This window comes from Malaya genurostris, chromosome 1, assembly GCF_030247185.1.
Source record: "Malaya genurostris strain Urasoe2022 chromosome 1, Malgen_1.1, whole genome shotgun sequence".
Taxonomy (NCBI): Eukaryota; Metazoa; Arthropoda; class Insecta; order Diptera; family Culicidae; genus Malaya; species Malaya genurostris.
In genome coordinates, this window is record NC_080570.1 from 158243937 (window position 1) to 158265178 (window position 21242).

Genomic DNA, 21242 nt, shown 5'->3' on the forward strand with positions numbered 1-21242 from the left:
AAGAGGAAAACTTGCACAATTCACACAATTGATCAACTAATTGATATTCGAAAGTATAAAGGAAGAGTGTCAGTTTTATTCGTATTCACTACATCCAGTTATTTCTCTGACATTACACACCCGTACTTTTTTAATGGGACTGTTCGACTGACAAGAGCAAGGCATTATCACATTACCAGATGGATTTTTTTTATAAATTAACTCACAGCTGTTTTAATGTGTATGTCATGTTAGCTACCGGTCAAGTGAACCGATTTCGGTTATATCGATTCCGTAAGTACCAAGAATAATCGTCGAAAAAAGATGCCGGAAACGAACGGCGAAGCGATATTTCACTAAAATTTTGGCAAAGATAGTTTTTTTCGGTTTATTATTTCCGAATTCTCGGACCTCTCCGAAACTGTTCTTGAATTTTATTCGGACCAAACTTCTGGTTCCGGTAGTAGAGAGTGAGGTGTGTTGGATGTTTCAAATTGGCATTTACACTAATAAAAATTCATTGTCGGTTTCGTGACTAAAAATCATGAAATCAAGAAACATGTCCATCTTGCTTTATTATTCATAATTCCATGTGCAAAATGAATAATATAATGAACAATGACTCATCTTCCATGAAAATTTTCATGATATCGATCATTTTGTTAATGAAATTTCATATGAAGACATTATTCTTAGTCATGACACCGACAATGGACTTTCATCCGTTTAGAGTAACGATGCAAAAAAAGGTAAAAATCCTTCTTAACTTTGCTCAAAACTGTTTTTTTTCGTAAGTTATGTTAATTGCTGATCACGTTTTGGTCTAGTATTTTACACGAAGAATGTGTGTGCAAAATTTGAAAATAATTGGTGGAGTAGTTTTCGAATCACGATGAACACGGAGTTTCAAAACCTGCTTTCGAGAAAAACAAATTTAAAGTTCATTGTCTATGAAATCGATGGAATCAATTCTATTGTTCTAGGAGACCAGTAGGGTCTAATACTTTTGAAAATCATATTTTTACTTTTGTATTTTGTTATAAAACATTTCAGTAATGTTTTATCAAGATTTTAGGTCAATCCAAGTGGAAATCTTGGGCCTGTGCACCGAGTTCTTGCCTTTGCGCTGAATGAGATGAGGCCTATAACTTCCTGAGGTTCGTTCAAACGGGTTTAAATTTTCACAGAATATTCTTGAAATGTTTTACTGAAAAAAATAATGGAAACAATAAATGATTTTTCAAAAGTGTTTGACGCTACCCTACCCTTAAACAGAACCGGACGCCTGGTGTAAAGCCTCATTTGGATTGGATCCAAGATTGGATCTTGTAACCCAATTAAAAAAAAACAGTTCTGCAACTTCATTCAGAACCTGGATTCTGGTGCATCTAAATTCTGCATTCAGTTTAAGGTTTAGAATTTAATTTCAGAATTTGAATTCAATATACGGGTTCAAATGTTAAAACTATGACTCTGGAACTGAATCCTAATTCTCTATTCTGGAACTGGATTTTTGGAATTGGTTTCACAACTAGATTTTGGAACTGAGTTTAGTGTCTTAATTTAAGTTCGGAATTCGTATACAGAGTTTTGATCCAGAGATATAAATTCTAGATCTAGATTCTGGATCAAAATCTTAGATCTGAAATCTGAACCAGGATATTGGAACTGACTTCTGAACCATAATTGAATTCCTAGATTTAGTTGCAGAATTGGTTACCTGGATTCAGTTTCAAAATTTTATTCCTGAGCTCAGTTTCAGAATTTATTTCCAGAATTCTGGTTCAGAATTCAGAGCCAGCATGCTGGAATTGAACTACAAACTTGGGCTTTGAAACAAGATTCTAGAACTGAATTTAGTTCCTAAATTCAGGATCGGAATTCAAGTCAGAATTAAGTTTTAGAATTGAATTCGAAACCTGAATTCTGAAAGTAAGTTCAGTTTCAGAATTCTAGATTTGGATTCTTGATCCTGCTAAGCCGAAGTTCTGGTATTACATTCCAGTTCTGCAAAGTTTAGGATAACTTAATTCAATCGCATGAATTTCCAGGAGTCGTTGGTTGTTCTGCGGATAGGTAGAGTTTTTGCAAACTTTTTCTAGGCCCGGTTTGTGCGGATGGCAACCCTAACTCGAATACCCTGAAGCCATTGATTGTTCTGCGATTGCAATACTTTTTTCCAGATGTCATTAATTATGAATCACATCATATCACCAACACAAAAACACTCCGAAAGCGCTATCTCACGATTGTTGCATTATCGATTGACTTGTGTTTGTTCGGTTCGTGTACTACCGGCGCGATAACGAGCTAATCAAATGAGATAAAGGAGCGCACTTTTTTGCAATTGTCGTCATTGTGTTTCTTGTGGGCGGCGGTACCTGCCGAATTCTAGCTTTGTCCGTTAATCGTTAATCAACACTGCAAAATGGTGGTTGCTAAAAAGTGGATCTACGCCAAGGCCTTCTCCGGGCTACCAACGGCCGAAAACTTTCGCTTGGAAGAGGAAACGATTGCCGATGTCAAAGACAATGGTAAGTGGTTATCGGTTAACCTCGACCTACCACCGAGCATCAAATTGACCCGGTTTATCCGTTTTTGTTTGTTTGTTTTATCCAGAATTCCTCGCCGAAGCACTGTTCCTCAGTGTGGATCCGTACATGCGTCCGTACATGCTGGAGTTTCCCGTCGGTTCGGTCATGATTGGTGGTCAGGTGGCGAAGGTACTGGAAAGCAAACACCCAAAATTCCCGGTTGGAAGCTACGTTCATGGCAGTTTCGGTTGGAGAACGCACACCGTTTACAATCCGGATAACGAAACCGGCTGGAAAGCTTACGTGCTGCCCGACTTCGGTAAGGAACCGCTGTCGCTGGGTCTAGGTGTACTGGGAATGCCCGGGAACACGGCTTATTTCGGTTTACTGGAGATTTGCAAACCGGTAGCCGGCGAAACGGTAGTCGTTAGCGGAGCAGCCGGCGCTGTGGGAAGTCTGGTGGGACAAATTGCCAAAATTAAGGGTTGTCAAGTTGTCGGAATCGCTGGAACGGACGACAAGTGCAAGTGGCTGAAAAGTATTGGATTTGATCATCAGGAATCAGAACAAATTGGCTCAAATGGCACGTTCCCCTTGATATTTGGAGATTTGTGCCGAGTTGAAGAAGGCTGCCCCGAAGGGTGTCGATTGCTATTTCGATAATGTGGGTGGAAAGATTACGGAGATCGTTCGTGGGCAGATGAATACTTTCGGTAGGATTTCCGTTTGTGGAACGATCTCGAACTACAACTCACAACCGGAGAAGGTGGTCGATCCCCAGCGGGACTACGTTTGGAAGCAGCTGAAACAGGAAGGTTTCATTGTGCATCGCTGGCACGAACGTCAGCTGGAGGGAATTCAGCAGAACCTAAAGTGGATTCAGGAGGGAAAACTCAAGTACAAGGAAACGTTCACGGAAGGATTCGCGAACATGCCGAAAGCCTTCATCGGGATGCTTACGGGGGAAAACACCGGCAAAGCGGTTGTTAAAGTTTAAAAATGTGTGTTTATTGCGGAATTAAATTTTATAAGATCACGATCCTCTATAAGTGGAATATCCGAATGGGTTCAGTAGCAGTGGAATGTGGTAATGTTGGCTTGCATCTGTGACTTTAAATACAATCTGTAACAATAAAATCATCACCTGGTTTAATTCAATGTTCAGAATAAAAAAAACTGTGATCATCTCACCTCAACATACGGATATAACGTATCGATTTGCAACTGTTCGTAGTACTGTCCAACTTCGAACCGTAGCTTGTAGACACCGGAAGAAAATTCAGCTGGATTGTCGGCAAAGAACCCCTTGAACCGTCCTTCGGAATCCGTAGTGCCTTGGCTTACTTTTTCCCAGCTGGAACCCGCGTCGCGATGCAAACTAATGACGACATTCGGTGCCGGTTTACCTCGGCTCGTGTCCAGAATGTGCGTCGATAGGCCCATTTTCCAGTTGGTGAGATTCTAAAAAATGAAATGACTAAAAATTTCTTTTCCAAATTCCGAAGTTATAACGAATACCTTGGTTCCGTAGATAACACAGCAAAGCAATCAGCAAATGATAACGACTTTCAATGCAGAGAGAAACAAAATAAATGATCATGCAAATGAGCTGAGTAAAGAAGAGGAGTGTGGTTTAAAATGTGCTTGATTTGGCACGTACTCAAAGATTATCTGCAAGTTGAAAAAGATACATGACCAATCAACTACTAACTTTTACACCATACGAATAAGTAAAACGATATTATTTTTGTATATTATACTCATAATTGTCAGTCGAAAGTAATCCAAAAAGGTCACAAAACAATTTGGAAAACACTTCATGAAGACTAGAAGACAGCATTGTAAACCCAGTGTGCCGTTGGAGCGAGCAAATCCTAGTTAGTGTCATCCATGCTGGCTCCAGTTGGTGTTACCTGACTGTTGTTTCGTTCGGTGTTCGTAGCGCTTATTAATAGGGGAACTAGGAGTAAAACAAAACTGAGAAATATTCGACAGTAACACTTGCTTCGTTTAAAATACCCGGTATTTGAAAGTCTCGTCGGGAATCGGTTACAGTGGCTGACTTTCTAAATTGTGCGTATTCCCACCTGACAGGTGTTTTTATTTTCATAAATCCGTTTATTACATTAGGTAAGACATTAGTTTTCCTTCGCCGAAGCATCCCTGTGATATGGTATAACAAAATTTTGTTTTTATATCATTATTATTAATTCATCATAGTAAAAAAATTACACCATAGAGCTTCAGCAGTATACCTTGAAACTTATAAGATTAAATAAAAAAGTAACTACCTTATTAAGAAAAAATAAATAATTTTTGAAAAATTATAATTTTTTTTTAGTATATATTATTTTACCTACTCAATAGTTAGCAAAAATTTATTCTGATTTTCATAATGCACTTATTCCAGGTATATTTCAATGTATTTTCATTTCAATGTTAGTTAAATATAAATTGTTAAGCATTAAGTTGGGTGTTCAGTCACAAGTGGTGACTTTTCAGCCCTATCATATACATGATTTCAACTGTTTTTCAAAGAACGGCGAATCTAACATTGACAGCAAATGGAGAAAAACATCGATGAATGTTTCGATTTTGGTTTCAAATCGTATTTAGAAATTATCGTATATTCTCAGATCAATTTATGATTAGTCGATGAATTGTTAGTCTATCTACAAAAGGCAAGCAAATTTTACCACTTTCTATCTATATCCACTGAATAAATCAACATAAAAAGAGTTTTGCCCTTTTTCGATTTGTTTACCTTTATGCTTCCTGTATGAATTATAATGATACGTCCTTGCGCTTTTTTCATGAAATTTGCTGGTTTTCGCGAATAAGACAAATCTGCGACAAATCATTTACTATTTCCATTAGTAAAAGGTTCGGAAACCATCTGAAATAAAGAATAAAAGTGTCGCCCTTTCTTACTAGCAATAGAAGTATCGCCCCATTTGTTGTCATAGAACACGGAGGGTGAAACTTACGTAAACAAATGGAATGACAGTTTCGCCCTTTATAGTTACTAAGATTGAGATTTTTGCAGAATCCATATTTTTAGGCAAAATTGTAGGATTTTGAAGCATTTATTGGTAGGAGAGAGAAACTCGATTTGTTTACTTTTGTAAGATTCGTCCTTCTTTGAAAAGCAGCTGAATTGATTATTACCATTAGGACATCATTCTTGTAGGGACATTGTATACTAAAACAGAGAGCGAATCAATTCAATTCGCATAATATATTATGTGACATTACATCGTATGGCTTTATATATATATATATATATATATATATATATATATATATATATATATATATATATATATATATATATATATATATATATATATATATATATATATATATATATATATATATATATGAGTCTTTGTGATTCATTTGTACTAAACCAGGGAGCACGCTTCCAAAGCATTTTCAAAACTTCATTCCGAATCCATTAAAGCTTTTTATTCCTGGTGGAACAACAACTTGACCAAATTGTTTCTGCTAGGTTTTTATCGGATTTAAGCATAGGCATTATTTTAGTGTTTTTACATCTTTTAGGGAAGTAAGGTAATGAAAAACACTTGTTCTTGTTGGTTTAAGAAATGTTTCTGTCACAATAGCCTGATGAATTTTGTGAACTTTGAGAAAATTATGAAATTTATCTTCACTCGATTTTAAAGATCGAACATTCAAATTTAAAATATTCAAATAATTGTTTTATTATTTGCCACTCAACTTAAAATGCTTCGAGAAGTGGTGAAGTCATTTTATTTTCCGTTATTTTGCCTAAATCAACTTCGTTAAAAAGCGAATGTCATTGAAGAATTAGTGGTAGGTAGTTGTCTACCTGTCACGCTAGCGTAGCTGTCACCAGATGAAGGATACATTTACCTGTTAATAAATTGTTTTCATTAGAATACGAAGTGGTAGCGTTTTTGTTTATTCACATTTGAAGAAAAAGAAATAGGAAGAAAAAAGAAAACTTAGTACGGGATGATTTGAAGTCGGAGATCATCACCGTCACTGGAGGCATGGATCGTTGTTTCTTCCCAGAACGACAAGCGTCCATTTCGGGACTTTTTATAGAATTTTCTCCAATTTCGCTACAATCAGATTCAGGAAGAATATCGTAAATATTTTCAAATGGCATAGTATTAACGGAAGGGGGGTCATTCTGTTGTCTTTTATTTTTAAAACTAGATTCTGTAGGATCGTCAATGCTGCCAGAAGGTTCGAGAATAACAAAAAGGGAGTTTGTCATTTTGTTTTTAACCTTAGGTTCGTTGCCTTTCGGGTTAGGCACAGGCATTTTTAAAGAATATAAATTAACCAGGCTAGATTTGCTTTGAAATAGGCTTCTAGCTTAGATAAGTCCTGAGAATAATTCTTTGGATAGCAAGCTTTGAAAAAGGCTGATTAATTTATTAGCCTTGAAAATGACTATTAGTGATACAGGCAGATGGAACTCTAAGTAACCAAAAAAATTTCCAGGAATCAAGAGCTATTCGTGTACGGTGCGAATGACTGTTCAACACCGACAATTATTCCAGGTTTGTTTATGTTGTAATATCTCGTTAATTGCCTTACTCTTGAATGTACGGTGCCGGGTGTCAATACAAAAAATTGGCTAGCCGCGTTTGATTTTCTGTCAGAGTTTTGAATGTTTGTAACTCAGTTATTTCTTGATGGGTTTATGTAATTTAACTGCCGATGAAATCGGAAACTTTAAACTTAAATATCATTCAGGCGTTAGCTAAACTTTGTGCTAGGGCTCTTAACAGTTTTCAATATTTATACGTTTCGCCTGACTCATCAGTGCAGAGCAGTGCAAATGCTTAGCGGTTCGAATTGATCTACCGAGTTCAGCACTAAGCAGTTCAATTTGAACTGCTCTGCACTGATGAGTAGAAGACGAAACGTAAAAATAATAACTTAAATATGTTTTCCAACGTCGTTTTAGTTTTTGAGTACACCATTGAAAAATCGGTTTGAATTGACATATATTCTTATATTTCAACGAGCCAATCACAGTCATAATGATGTCATCCTTTTGGTTCCTTTAACACGGCCGATGGTTTTGACCGTTGCTTCACACCTCGCATTTCATTCAGTAGCAGTTCTGCTTCGATCGGTATAGGGAGGCTACGCGTTGTGCGTGAAAAAATACAACATAAATAATCCATAAATTTATGCTCTGTCACATTTTTATTGATCATCGCCTGCCTCCATGCTGAGCGGATGGGCGGAACATTCGATTTGTCATCTACTCGATGAATAGTCAACTGTTGACATGTTTGTAGTTTGGCAGCGATGTCAGGAAATCGCCGAAGATCTATGGATCCGGAAATGTTCTACGGGACTACGGATCCGTGGAAAAAATCAACGAAAGTTAGAATTCTTCTACGGAAACTATTTTGCATGGTGAGCACAAAGAGATCTTCTTTTGTACGTTTCTTGCTTGAAACCACAATATTTTCGGGGGAAAATGTTGATCTACGGAAATAACACTACTACTATCTTCAATCGCTGATCACTATCGAATAGTTCGATGATACTGCAGAGAAGATTGCTTGTGCACATCAGCAAATGGACCATGATTTTCACTCACACAGAATTAGAATCAGTATCGAACCGACTTACACTCGGTGCGGTTCGATAATGTGGTAGAGAAGGTTGCTTATGCATTTTTAATGTCATCGTGATCGGTCGTATCTCGTCGAAAAAAACCCAGTATTTTTTCATATAACTTGTTCTTCTGTATGGTCGGAATGGATGTACTTTTCCACCAAAACTTTAATATCGTTTTGTTTGCTGAACGAACATGTCAACGCTGGAAATCAATAACGGATAACTTCGATGGATTGAAGCAGGACGATGCGCTCTTTAATTAAATTTTAACGATCTGAACAATCTTATGAAACAAATGTAATTTTCGGATTGCATTAGAGTAGTTACACTGGCAAAAGCTCAATTTATTTATTTATTTATTAATCTTTATTAAATACGATAACTATTTACAGTTTTTATTCGACAATATCGCATTCAGCTCGATCGAACGGACAAATTTCCACCTGCGTGTGTCCGGTATTCTAGGGGAGATTTAAACCACCATCGATTCGATTCGCACTAATTATCTTTAGTAACTTTTAGTTGCTGTGTGTCGCATTGTAACGCTAAATTACCACTAACAAAAACGTCACTACCGTCCAGTGTTAGTTGCATAACATCGATTAACTTTAGTAGATTGATGATTGTCCATGGTATTCGTGTCTAAATAATAGGTCTAAGGTTATGTTCAAAAATTCACAACGTACTTGAGCGCGCCTAGCAGCAGTTTCCCCCGTTCTGCCGGTTTCGGGCAGAAAGGCAGGAAACCGTCTGCCGTTTTTTTTTCTGTATTCGATTACATAATTAATAAACGTCAAAATGAAATGCAAAATTTTCCCCCCTTGCAGCACTGCTTCAATAAGCTAAACAATTTCTGTTTTTTTCTTCTTCTTCTCATAAACAAACAAGCAGTGAGTGTGAGGGCACGGAAACACAAAACAGTCCGAAACAGAGCGAGACGACAAGATGCCTTCTCCGATGGCACTACTCTTTCAAACGCACTCGCAGTTCTGCTGTTTTGCCGTTTTTTCCCGTTTCTTATTATTTTCAATTGTAACTATCTTAAAAATTGAATTCGTTTTATTAATTTTCTTTTCCCTAATTGCTGTCCACTAGAACTGTATATTGCATCTACGATTTCGTATATTTCGTTGGAGTTTCATTCCCACAATCTTTGTCTTTCTTAAGGCTAGGTTGTTTTTATCCTCCTTTTGATTTTTTATTTTCTCTTTTCTGAATTCGCTTCCGCGCGCGATTCTTGGAACGGTGAAGGAGGTTCTACTTTTTTTTCTTCACACAACACTCTTTGAGAGAAGCGAAACCTTGCGGTTGTTAACAAAACAAACAAACAGAAAAAAATAATGTTCTAACAACAGAATCGTATCTTTAATAAGGAATCCGAGGAAACGAACGGTAATAAATTAACAACTTATAAACGAGTAAGGAGGTATTCGGAGAAGAATAGAAAAAAAAGAGAACGAGAATGAAGAAAATCGATTTCGAAACTGGGAACAATGTCGACCGTGTCAAAACGCCATTTTGTTTTTTTGTTTATGTTTACTTTTTCTGATTCGGTGTCGGGCTTTGACGCGGTCAAGACCGGTCCCGGAAGTGAAGGACTCTAAAAGATGGTAATTCACAATCAAAATACGAGCCAAACAATTTCGTCCAGGTAGGATCGGGGAAGAAGGTCAAGAAAAGTGCCACACAGAGATGGGTAGAAAGCAAGAAAAAGGATTCGCCTATTGACTATCAGATTCCCTAATTCTAATGTGATTTTGATCGAATTGAGTTCAATGACGGGCTTAAAATCTAGTGAAGTTGTGGGTGATAAATAAATACATACAACAATGAGAGGGGGAAAAGCGGAAAAGGAAATTTTATAAATTGAGAAGGAAAAGGAAAGAACTAAGCTCAGAGTTATCGAAAAGGGGCGGGAGATTTTCGGTTGGGTCACTCCCCGGACGGATCGAGCAGAAGCCGATGGCTTCCGGTCCGTCCCTCTATTCTGATAGTGATTACCATTCGACGGGGTCAATAGTGTCGGTGATCACCGCGGCGCCCGTTTCCATTTCCGCTGCCCATGATGTTCGGTTCCCGGAAATCACTGCTGCTGTCCCGGTGGCTGTTGCGGCTTCGGTCACCGTCGGCTGGCCCGTTCCGGCCACCGCCCTCCCGGTGGCTGCTTTTGTGATGATGATGGTGGTGCCGTTTCTTTTCGCCCTTGACGCACACGTCCGACACGACCATCTCGGACCCGTCCCGGACGGCCATACTGTCGCGGGGGTAGTCCCGGTTGCGGTTCGATGACAGGTTCTCCCGGGATCTGTCGATGAAAAATCTACAGTAGGTGAAAACAGATCGGTCGAAAGAGCGGTTCGCTCGGTCGGTATTTTGTTGGTCGGTTGTGGTTTTTGATAGTCTGGCGGTCGTACCGTCGAAGGTGGAATGGAGGAGTGTGTGGAAGTAGTCGGTATTCTGATGAAATCAAGCGTTTTCAATTTTTCTGATCTTCTTGCATGCAGATAAAATCGGGCTGATGAGTACTTAAGGACAGTATAAATGCGTCCGGAGAAAGCGTTAAAGGTAGCCTTCCACTAAGTCTTCACAAAAACTTATGATTTAGCCAAAAATATGAAGTTGGTAACGAAATCCATTTTTTAAACTTTTTTTTCGTGAATCCTGTAGAACCGATTATCAGAAGAACCACTTAGACGAATTTCGTGCGAAATCGTATTCGCAACTTTTAAACTTTTCAATTTTTAAAGTCATTTTTTCAGTGTAGGGTTTTATTCAGCAATGTTCTTAAAAAAGTTAACTGATTTTGTAAAAATTTCTAGTACAACATTTTGGTAGGATTTGTCGTTTTCCCACTGAAACTATTTGAACAAAATAGATTAAAAGACAGTCTAGATCACCGATAAAATTTCATACAAATCGGAGAGGGTGCTCCAAATCCAATCCGAATACGATTTGGCACGAAATTCGTTTATTGGAATCTTACACTGAAAAAAATGTCAAATTCGATTTACAAAGCAACACCATTTTCGTATTCAATGAAATTTCGTCATGAACATGAACTTAGCGAGGCACCTCTCGCCGATGATAACGCAAATAGGTGAATAATTTGTTGCTAATTAGTTACAGTAATTTTGAATTTGTTGCTCAGTTTTTTTTAATTTCTTTTTTGAGTACTTCGCTAAGTTCATATGAAGTTAGCGAAGCCCCCCTTTTCAAATATGCTTCAAAACAGATCGAAGCCCAGTGAATAATTTGTTGCTTATTAGTTACGGTAGTTTTGAATTTGTTGCTTAATTTTTGTTTTTTTTTTAGTACGTCGCTAACTTCATATGAACTTAGCGAAGTACTCAAAAAAATTAAAAAATAATTGAGCAACAAATATAGAATTATCGTAACTAATTAGCAACAAATTATTCATTGGGCTTCGATCTGTTTTGAATCATATTTGAAAGAGGGGCTTCGCTAACTTCATACAGACCCTGTCAGCTTGGAGCGAAATCAATCTTCAGTTTAGCAACGCCATCGCACGGCATCACATTCAACATATCATGTCAATTGTATGGATGCGCAGTGCTGCTATTTTGGCGCGCACCAATTTGACATTTCTCTCCTCTACTTCTATGTATGAGATTCGATGCGGACTCGCCTGAGGGCGCCATGCTTGCAAAAAAAGAATGTTGCCAATTATTTGTTCGGGAAATGTGAGAGCTGGATATCTGGTTAATATGATGTCTTTGCTGCATATGAACTTAGCGAAGTATTCGAAAAAATTAAAAAAAAATAGCAATAAATACAGAACTATCGTAACTAATTTGCAACAAATTATTCACTGGGCTTCGATCTGTTTTGAATCATATTTGAAAGAGGGGCTTCGCTAACTTCATATGAACTTAGCGAAGTACTCGCAAAAAATAAAAAATAATTGAGCAACAAATTCAGAATTATCGAAACTAATTAGCAACAAATTATTCACCTATTTGCGTTATCATCGGCGAGAGGTGCCTCGCTAAGTTCATGCTCATAATTTCATCCCAAGGTAGGTAATTACGTTCCCTTTCAACCTTCCATATGCTGCAAAATGGGAATTTTTTAAGGAAGAAAGTGTTTCTATTAAAACAAATTATTCTACTTTCTGCTTATATCGGGCAACTAACTAGCAACAGAGTGTAATTTTCGCACAAATTGAGTTTCATTGGATTCTTGGATGACTTTCAGTTTAGTAAAGTTTTATATAAAAAGAAACTGAAAAAAAATCGGTTTGAACACGGTTGGTAGGAAACATAATCACCTTTTTTGGAACAATATTTTATCAAAATCAAAAATGTTTTTTTTGTAAATTAATTTTAAATTAATTTTTTTCTCAACACAGGGCTCAATAAGGATTTTTTCCAGTATTTTTCCTTAAAGATTTGATATTCTGTAAATCGCTAGTACAACAGTTTTTTGCAGGATTTGTGGTGAATTTATGGAATAGAAAGCAGGTTGTGTTTTATTGAAAACCACTTAAGTTCAAAAGAAGATACGCAAACTAAGCCTGAATATACAACTAGATTTCGTCAAAGGCTTTAAATACATCTCATAATGAATAAAAACTGGAGCCAGTGTATCTGAATCGATTACAACCAGTTCAGGTTGTGCTCAAAGCAGTACTCTAGAACCTCTTATTTTTCTGTTGTTTGTAAACGATATTGTTTTTGACTCGGAAGACAAGGCAAACCATTTTTTGTTGATTTGCCGAATTTGCAAGCTTTTTCTGGACAAACCGAATACCATGCTTTCGAATGTGAGTCTACACATATAGCGATTAGACTAGCAAAGTTCTCTTCATGCAAACCATACAACAACAAAAAAAGCATTTGGACTATTCTTAAGCAAGAAACTCATGTGCTCAGCTATTGATAAAACATGATAAGGATCCTTCCAAAAATGTGTTAATTGTCGTACATTTTTAAAATATTTTAGTATTCTAGAAAAAAAACATTAAAAAATGACTGACGAATGATATGGCAAAAGCAAATACTTGCGAACACCTTACCAACTGACAGCCTGTTTGCTTTAGAGATATTCAATTTCTTCAAAGCAGACATACTCAGAATTCCGAAATCAAATTCACTTTACTAGGGACTATGTCAGATACTCGTCGTCCTGGATTGAAAATATTCCATAGTGGCGGCCTTTTTTGTAGATGGGCAGATGTTAGATGTTATGTGTATCCGCGCTAATAAAAAGGAAAAAGAAAACTAAAACCATTCTGCCTTAACAGAGCCTAATCAAGAATAAGTTGCGACATCTAGTCAACATTAGCAGGTTGCGATATAATATGAACTTCAACCGGCGTGTGCAAAGCATCATGCGCATGTTTCGCATTTACCAATCGGGTTGCCTTCTGAAATGTCTTCCCACAAATATCAGAGTAGTTTAGTTTGTGGAGCATCTCCATGGTAAGGAAAAGGTTGCACGTTATAATTTTCTCGCAGTTTTGTTTATCTATATTTATTCTCGGCTTGTTGTTTGCTAGCAGTGCTGAAGAGTAAGAACTGAACTCAAGACAGCTTCTTATATCTCATTTTAAAACTTAATTCCAGATACTGCCGAATGACTTCTTCCGAAAAAGTCTCGTGTAACTTAGTTCCACATGATGAGACAGTACATGCGAATGGTCGCTGTTCAGAAACTGGGAAACAAGTCATTCGAGTACCACTCGTGCCGATCGATTTGACTTTGACTGAGATCGAAATCACTGAAGTTTTTTTTTTAACGCGAGAGCTGCAAAAGCAAACCCTTTTGTGGAATTTGACTTTCTGTTTCAACAGACTTCGCAACCGATTCAGAGTGTACAATACCATTGCATGGCTGGTACTACGATCCCACTGACACTGAGAATATTTTCATGCCGGGGTTCGAACTTGCGACAACTGGCTTATAAGACCAGTGCCCTATGCATTGAACCGCCAATCATGTTAGGGATGCGTTCCGCACAAAAAAAACGAGTAACTTTCGACGTCCGCGCAGAAAAAATCGCGTTACTTTGGAAATCTGCGTAAAAACACGTATCTTTGAAAGTATGCTTAAAAAAAACGTAACTTCGGTTTCGGAATCCTCCATTTTACAATTCGCACGAATCGAATTACACGGCTTTTTCAATCAATTTTTATAAGAAACTGACTGGCAAACACGTTGTTCAGAATCTTTTTTTTCACGCCTGCCTCGATTGGAATTCAACTCAAACGGTTGTTCAGAAAATTTTCAAATTTTCATGACTACCTAGATTGAATCATGTTCCGTTTCTTCTTCTATATATATTTTGTTTTTAATTGTGTACGTTTACACTCGGGAACTCGCTTTTTAAGCGAATTTAAGCAGTGACGCGGATTATTGAAGTTACGCTTTTTTAAGTGAATTTTCGAAGTAACGTGTTTTTATGCGACACCAGATCTCGAAGTTTTAGGCAATTCTATGATATTTGGCACATTAGAAAATTTTGATTTCGGAAATTTAAATTTTTCGATTGTCGATTTTTTTTAATGTTTTCCTAGATGACACTACATCTCGACGTTCAATATAAAGGGTGATTTTTTAAGAGCTTGAGAACTTTTTTAAACAATAAAACGCATAAAATTTGCAAAATCTCATCGGTTCTTTATTTTAAACGTTAGATTGGTACATGACATTTACTTTTTGAAGATAATTTCATTTAAATGTTGACCGCGGCTGCGTCTTAGGTGGTCCATTCGGAAAGTCCAATTTTGGGCAACTTTTTCGAGCATTTCGGCCGGAATAGCCCGAATTTCTTCGGAAATGTTGTCTTCCAAAGCTGGAATAGTTACTGGCTTATTTCTGTAGACTTTAGACTTGACGTAGCCCCACAAAAAATAGTCTAAAGGCGTCAAATCGCATGATCTTGGTGGCCAACTTACCGGTCCATTTCTTGAGATGAATTGTTCTCCGAAGTTTTCCCTCAAAATGGCCATAGAATCGCGAGCTGTGTGGCATGTAGCGCCATCTTGTTGAAACCACATGTCAACCAAGTTCAGTTCTTCCATTTTTGGCAACAAAAAGTTTGTTAGCATCGAACGATAGCGATCGCCATTCACTGTAACGTTGCGTCCAACAGCATCTTTGAAAAAATACGGTCCAATGATTCCACCAGCGTACAAACCACACCAAACAGTGCATTTTTCGGGATGCATGGGCAGTTCTTGAACGGCTTCTGGTTGCTCTTCACTCCAAATGCGGCAATTTTGCTTATTTACGTAGCCATTCAACCAGAAATGAGCCTCATCGCTGAACAAAATTTGTCGATAAAAAAGCGGATTTTCCGAATGGACCACCTAAGACGCAGCCGCGGTCAACATTTAAATGAAATTATCTTCAAAAAGTAAATGTCATGTACCAATCTAACGTTTAAAATAAAGAACCGATGAGATTTTGCAAATTTTATGCGTTTTATTGTTTAAAAAAGTTCTCAAGCTCTTAAAAAATCACCCTTTAATTCTAAGATCTTTTGCATAAATAATTTTTTTTTTCGATTTCGGAAATTCATGGTGATTTTCAAGATCGAAAATTTTCAAACTTTGACCGCCAGGTGGCACCCCTTACCCATATCCGATTTAGCTCAAATTTTGCATAGGGACTTTTCTTGAGGTGCCTAAACTGCTGAACACTGCTGCTTTACGAAATTAGAGATGACCTCTAAATATTGGTACACTAATGATCATGCTCTGTTAGAAGCAACATTGAAAAAATGGTTTAAACGGTTCGGAAGTAATAATTTTAATATGGGAAAGGGAGAACGGGAAGGATCATCAAAAAATCTGTTTTAAGCCACCTAGGGGTGTAATGATGCCTTTCTCATATCAATATAATTATCATATAAAGTACTGTGGTATTTTTCAAAATAATTTTCTTCGATTCTTGAAAGAATAACTGAAATCAGTTTGTTTGACCATCTACTGATAAAAACTATGAATTTGAGAAGATTTGAGGTCGATTTGGAAAATTTACTACGGCTTTTCGCCCTTTTCAGTGGTGGTATAAAATTTTTGACATATTTTACCCTATATTTCCGGATCCGGAAGTCGGACCCGGATGAAATTCAGGAATTCCATCTATGAGAAAAGTTAGAAAACATATTTTGCATTTTTTTTGCACATTTTATCCCATAACTCCGGAACCGAAAATCAGCTCTAAATGAAGCTCAGGAATTTAGTATGGGACCTAAAGAGCTTTCATTTGAATCTAAGTTTGTGAAAAACGGTTCAGTCATCTCTGAGAAAAGTTAGTGCAAAAAAACGTTACATACACACAAACACACACACACACACACAAACACACACACACACACACACACACACACACACACACACACACACACACACACACACAAATATACACACACAGACATTTTGCGTACTCGACGAGCTGAGTCGAATGGTATATGACACTCGGCCCTCCGGGCCTCGGTTCAAAAGTCGGTTTTCACAGTGATTGCATAACTTTTCTATATGAGAAAGGCAAAAAGTATAACAAACAATTTCTGACCGTTTCAAAACTTGAAAAAAGTTCAACGGGTGCCAAATGAATTGAATGAAAGACAGATGGAAAACACTTCTGAAATCAAGCTTCAGAAACACGAAAGATATTTAGTTTTGCTACTGGCGATGAAAAATGGAGTCCTAAATGGCAATAAATAACTAGGAGAGGCGAGAGATATGAAATGAAGTGACGGATAGGTACTCGAGATTGAATTAGTTTTAAATTTAGAACTGAACAGCTAGCTTAGGCAGGCTCATAAGAGCATGATCAGAAGAAGGAATAGAATTCTAGATTAGATTCTACTTCTAGAATTACTACTAAAATTAATACTAAACGCTACAGATGAAAACAAATAATATGGTATTGCTGATCACTAGGTGCGAAACTTATCTGTTACTGTTCAGTAGGCAAGGAGCACATTTCATTCTAAAAATTTGAACCGGATTGAAATTTATGTTCTATTTTTGAAACGTTAGCAATATTCTACTACTTTAAGTACTCCACGGCAAAAAGCAACAGGTTCAATTGAACTGTTTCTGATTTTGCACGAAATCTTATAAGAATTCCATTCAATTGATCAGGAGATTTTGATTTTTGAAATCTGACGCATTGCATTCGCTATCTGTTCGAAAAAGGTCCTTGAATCTGTAAGTATATTTTTGATCACTAAGTTCAAAACTTATCTGCTTCTGTTCAGAAAAGTACATAAGAAATACATTTCATTTTTTTGAAATTTGTCTTCTATTATTGAAGTTAAGTTGAGTTAAGTTCTCAACGGCAAAAATCTAAAGGTTCAATCGAACTGTTTCTGATTTTGCAAGAAATCTTAGGAAAAATCTGATGTAATCGAATACTGAAATGAGAAATTCGGATCATTGAGACAAAATAACATCCTTCTGGGAAAAAAGCTAGAAATCCATTTAGCATCAAAGGAAAGTCAGAATTGACTGGACACAAGTGGAAACCAAAACAGTGTTTTTTTTTCAAAATTGCTGAAGATGTGTCCGATCGATTAGTGAAAAATTAGGAAATTCCATTCCATTAGATCATGAGATTTTGACTTTTGAAATCTGACGCATTGCATTCGCTATCCTTTCGAAAGTGCTCCTTGAATTTGTAAATGTTTTCTGATCGCTAAGTGCAAAACTAATAAGGAGAACTTTTTATTTCCAAACGTTAGACGCGAAATTTGTCTTCTATTATTGAAACGTTAGCAATATTCTACTACCTGATTGATAGATGAATATTTTCGACGGTTTATCGTTTTCGAACCCATGGTTCTCAATTTTACATTTTGTTGTTCCCCAGCAATACTCAAGTGTGGTTTAACATCATAATTCCGCTCAAACTGGGCTAAATAGTTTTGTTCTATCGAATGGTGACTAAAACCAAAGTTTTAGTACACATCATGTACTAAAAACTTGTACGACCTTTTTATCAAAGACGATCGGCATTTGAAGCGTAGGAATTCAGTGCCTAGTTAGACACCGCCTCCCGTGGTTAGAACCGTGAATTTTTGTGGAAACCTTTGGTCATGGTGGACCAGTAGTCCAGAATAACTTTAGACCCTGGAGCTAGATTTTGAAGACGAACTTTTAAAAGTTCATTCCATTCCTGAGCGCAAATATTAGGGTGCTGAGGAATCGTTGAGCGCTGTGTTAACAAATTTTTTGGTTTGTAAAATGTTAGTGACCAGTATAACGTAGACGTTGACGCATCTCCCGCACTACAACTCGAACCGAGCCCCTTTCCGAAGACTACTAATGCACTACTGACTGATGATGTCGTGATATGACTTCTGTACAAAAACAAACAAAAAAACCGACGTGAGAAACCATCCGAGAGCCACCGAAAATCGTAAATACAACAGATCAGTTCAACAGATAGTAGATGATAGAAGTTAGGGAAGTGATGAAGAGGAATAGTCCAGATAGTGTCAAACGTCTACGTCTACGTTCCGTATTTCTCCGTCTACCTAGAGATGAGATTGAGAACCCCCGGGCGGCCCTGCTTTTTCTTCTTCTGGGGGTTTTTAGTCTTCGACGAACCAGTTCGGGAGTTCGACGGCCGAAGAAGGGAAACAACTCACCTATCGAGATCCCGCGAGCGGCTTCCGCCCAGATTCTCCCGGGAACGGGATCGGCTCGGTGGCGGTGCATCCATCGTTTCCTTGCGCTTCAGTGCACTGTGGTGTGAACTGTTGCTGTTGTGACCCTTGGAGGCGGACTCGTGCAGGTTCTCCCAGGCTTGCCGGTAGTACCGGTTCAGCCCGTTGCGCGACTCGGAGCTGGAGCTGGAGAACGAGGCGACCGTGTTGCAGTCCGGCGAGGCCCGGTGCCGGTAGTGCTGGTTACCCTGTTGGTTTCTGCAATGGTACGAGGAGAGACGGTTTTTTGTGGTTGTTGTTGGTTGTTGGTTCGATATACGAAAGAGCTGTTTCGGACAGGGGGAGGAAGTCGTACAGCAGAGGGCTTTGCTAGGAAGGCGGGGGAAACGCTAGAAGACTCTATTTAAGGCTGTGTTCTTTGAGACTCATCTGACGGGGCTGTTCGCTTTGTTACACTAGAGTTTAGGTGTTTCTTTTTTTTAGTTGTAAGGTAAAGATGGATAGACAGACAGACAGACAGACAGAAGGAGTGAGTAGTGTGTAATAGGGCTGTACTAGAGCCACTCCATGTTTGTCTAGTACGACCATATCCACGTGGAAGTAAAGGAAGAAGTAGTAGTAGTAGTAGTTCAATGATAGGTTAGATGTTCCGGTGCAGTGTTTGAAACCTGTTCTGTTCATAGGGGGAGGGTCATAGTGACTACAGCTACGGACTACAACTACCTACAAGTGACCGGATGGGCTAGATGGGGTGGATGAGTAGGTGCAGGTTTTAGTAAGAGGTACTACAAAAAGCAAAAGAAAAAATTCTGGGTTAGGCACAGTACGGAAAGTTAGTGCGGTTAGCACACTCTAGGTGGATAGTTGTTCTAAAAAACAAAATATGGACTAGCGGTAGGTTCTTACATTGTATGGTTACGAATTTGTACGTTAGTATTGGTATGGTTATGGCACGTCGTTTTGACAAAAAGGTAGTGTTTGTAATAGTAGTAATGGCGTCGGTAGTAGCGAGCGCAGATGCAGGTTGACGGACTATCCGAACGACCGACCGAACTGCTAGAGAGACAGTGCTTCTCCAGTGGTTGGGCTCTACGCCTTGCAGCAGTCGTCGCGTCGATCATAGGGAAGCCTGCGGATCGTCTTCATTGCAGTAGTAGTCGTCAACGTTCGGCGGTCGACGGAACAGTGTAGACGTGGGTACGCTACTGATATCACTGTCAAGACTGGTAAACAACCGCGGCTGCTGATGATGGTGGATGTGATTAGCGGATGACGATGATGGTGGTTTCGTCCTCGCGGTGAACACTGGAGTGGAAGCTTGGAGCTTGGAGTTGGACCGGAACAACCGCCCGAACAGTTTCGAAGGATTTTCGGCCGGTCGGCGGTGTTGGGTTGTTCGCTGTGGCGGTTGCTGTTGTAACTGGGCCTGCTGACGACGTCCATAGGCCGACGTTCCGAGAATATCCCGGCGGCCGACGGTTTGATCTGGAAACGGTAGTGCCAATACAGTATACCAACGCGAGGGCACCTGAGAATCCGTGGTTGGTGGTGGTCGACCACCTGCCGATGATGATGGTGGATGATGCGGTTTCGGTCGGCCTTTCGGTGGTACTTTGGGGGCCATGACGGTCGGTGCCGATACCGCAACCGTACCGTTGTTATTGTAATCCCGGATGGTGGGCTTATCGGAAAAATAGTACCGAGTTGATTTGGCGGGAGCATTTGCGGTGGCAGCAGTAGTAATAGAAGTATTAGCTTTAGCAGTAGTAGCAGTAGTAGATTTGACAGTAGAAGCCGTAGCATTCGGAGGGAAGAGCCGGCGAGCTGCGGGTCGTAGCGAACCGGGTCGTGGCAGGTAGCAGCGCATCGGGATGCTACCTGGACCGGTTAGGTCATCCGATGGTGAACTGCTGATGGACAGATGGATGGGTTTTTGGGGGGCGAATAGGTCGGTAAAATAGGCATTAATTGAAATGGTCGATTTTTTTTTTTACTCTCTTTCTCTTCTCTTTGGTAGATAGAAGAATCACCTACTTTTCGATTCTCTGGCATGTCGAGCAGAGTTGTAGGAAATGGGTTTGTGGAAAAGTAAACAGTAAACAGAAAGGTGCCAAATAACAGCTAGAATAAACAGAGAGAGAGAGAGAGAGAGAGAGAGATAGTAGGAGATAGCACAGTCCATAATAGTAGTGGTGGTGGTGGTGGTGTTGATGAAATCTCTCGTGACTTGTAACCGTGCACTTTTTCTTTCGTTTTTTTTCATTGTTGTTGTTGAAGTCGACATCATCTAATTCTCATCTGTTTTTTTTCAGGCTCACTCTCTAGGAGTAGGAGAATGTATTCTTCTTGTGTGCCCTCGCCGTTGAATATAGCGTATTCATTCTACCCACAGATGGTTGAAGTTGTTGCAGTTGTTGTTGTTGTTGTTGTTCGGTTGACAGTTGCGTGATATT

At 38.7% G+C, this 21242-nt stretch overlaps 3 protein-coding genes across 7 annotated transcripts in view; 1 reads left to right on the top strand and 2 right to left on the bottom strand.

Annotated features, from left to right (window-relative positions):
• The first annotated feature begins 2205 nt into the window (after positions 1-2205).
• LOC131426448 (prostaglandin reductase 1-like) lies at positions 2206-3549 on the top strand. Its single transcript, XM_058589182.1, has 3 exons — positions 2206-2513; positions 2599-3076; positions 3111-3549. Exons 1-3 carry the CDS (start codon positions 2408-2410, stop codon positions 3508-3510), a joined length of 984 nt encoding a protein of 327 aa, XP_058445165.1. The 5' UTR covers positions 2206-2407; the 3' UTR covers positions 3511-3549.
• Positions 3515-4168, bottom strand: LOC131426447 (5-hydroxyisourate hydrolase). The gene is made up of 3 exons (XM_058589181.1): positions 4032-4168; positions 3705-3974; positions 3515-3636 (listed from the first exon to the last, which is right to left on the bottom strand). Exons 2-3 carry the CDS (start codon positions 3954-3956, stop codon positions 3547-3549), a joined length of 342 nt encoding a protein of 113 aa, XP_058445164.1. The 5' UTR covers positions 3957-3974; positions 4032-4168; the 3' UTR covers positions 3515-3546.
• Positions 4169-8486: 4318 nt separating this feature from the next.
• LOC131426449 (uncharacterized) overlaps positions 8487-21242 on the bottom strand; it is a 115591-nt gene continuing 102835 nt past the window's right edge. For 2 of the 5 annotated variants that reach the window (XM_058589184.1, XM_058589186.1), the window contains 2 exons: positions 18772-19047; positions 8487-10467 (listed from right to left, as the gene is read on the bottom strand). In XM_058589184.1, the coding sequence (XP_058445167.1) occupies positions 10161-10467; positions 18772-19047 (583 nt within the window). In that variant the 3' untranslated portion in view covers positions 8487-10160. Of the gene's footprint in view, positions 10468-18771; positions 19048-19922; positions 21172-21242 lie in introns of those variants that run through there. The other 3 variants (XM_058589185.1, XM_058589187.1, XM_058589188.1) reach the window with 3 other exon arrangements.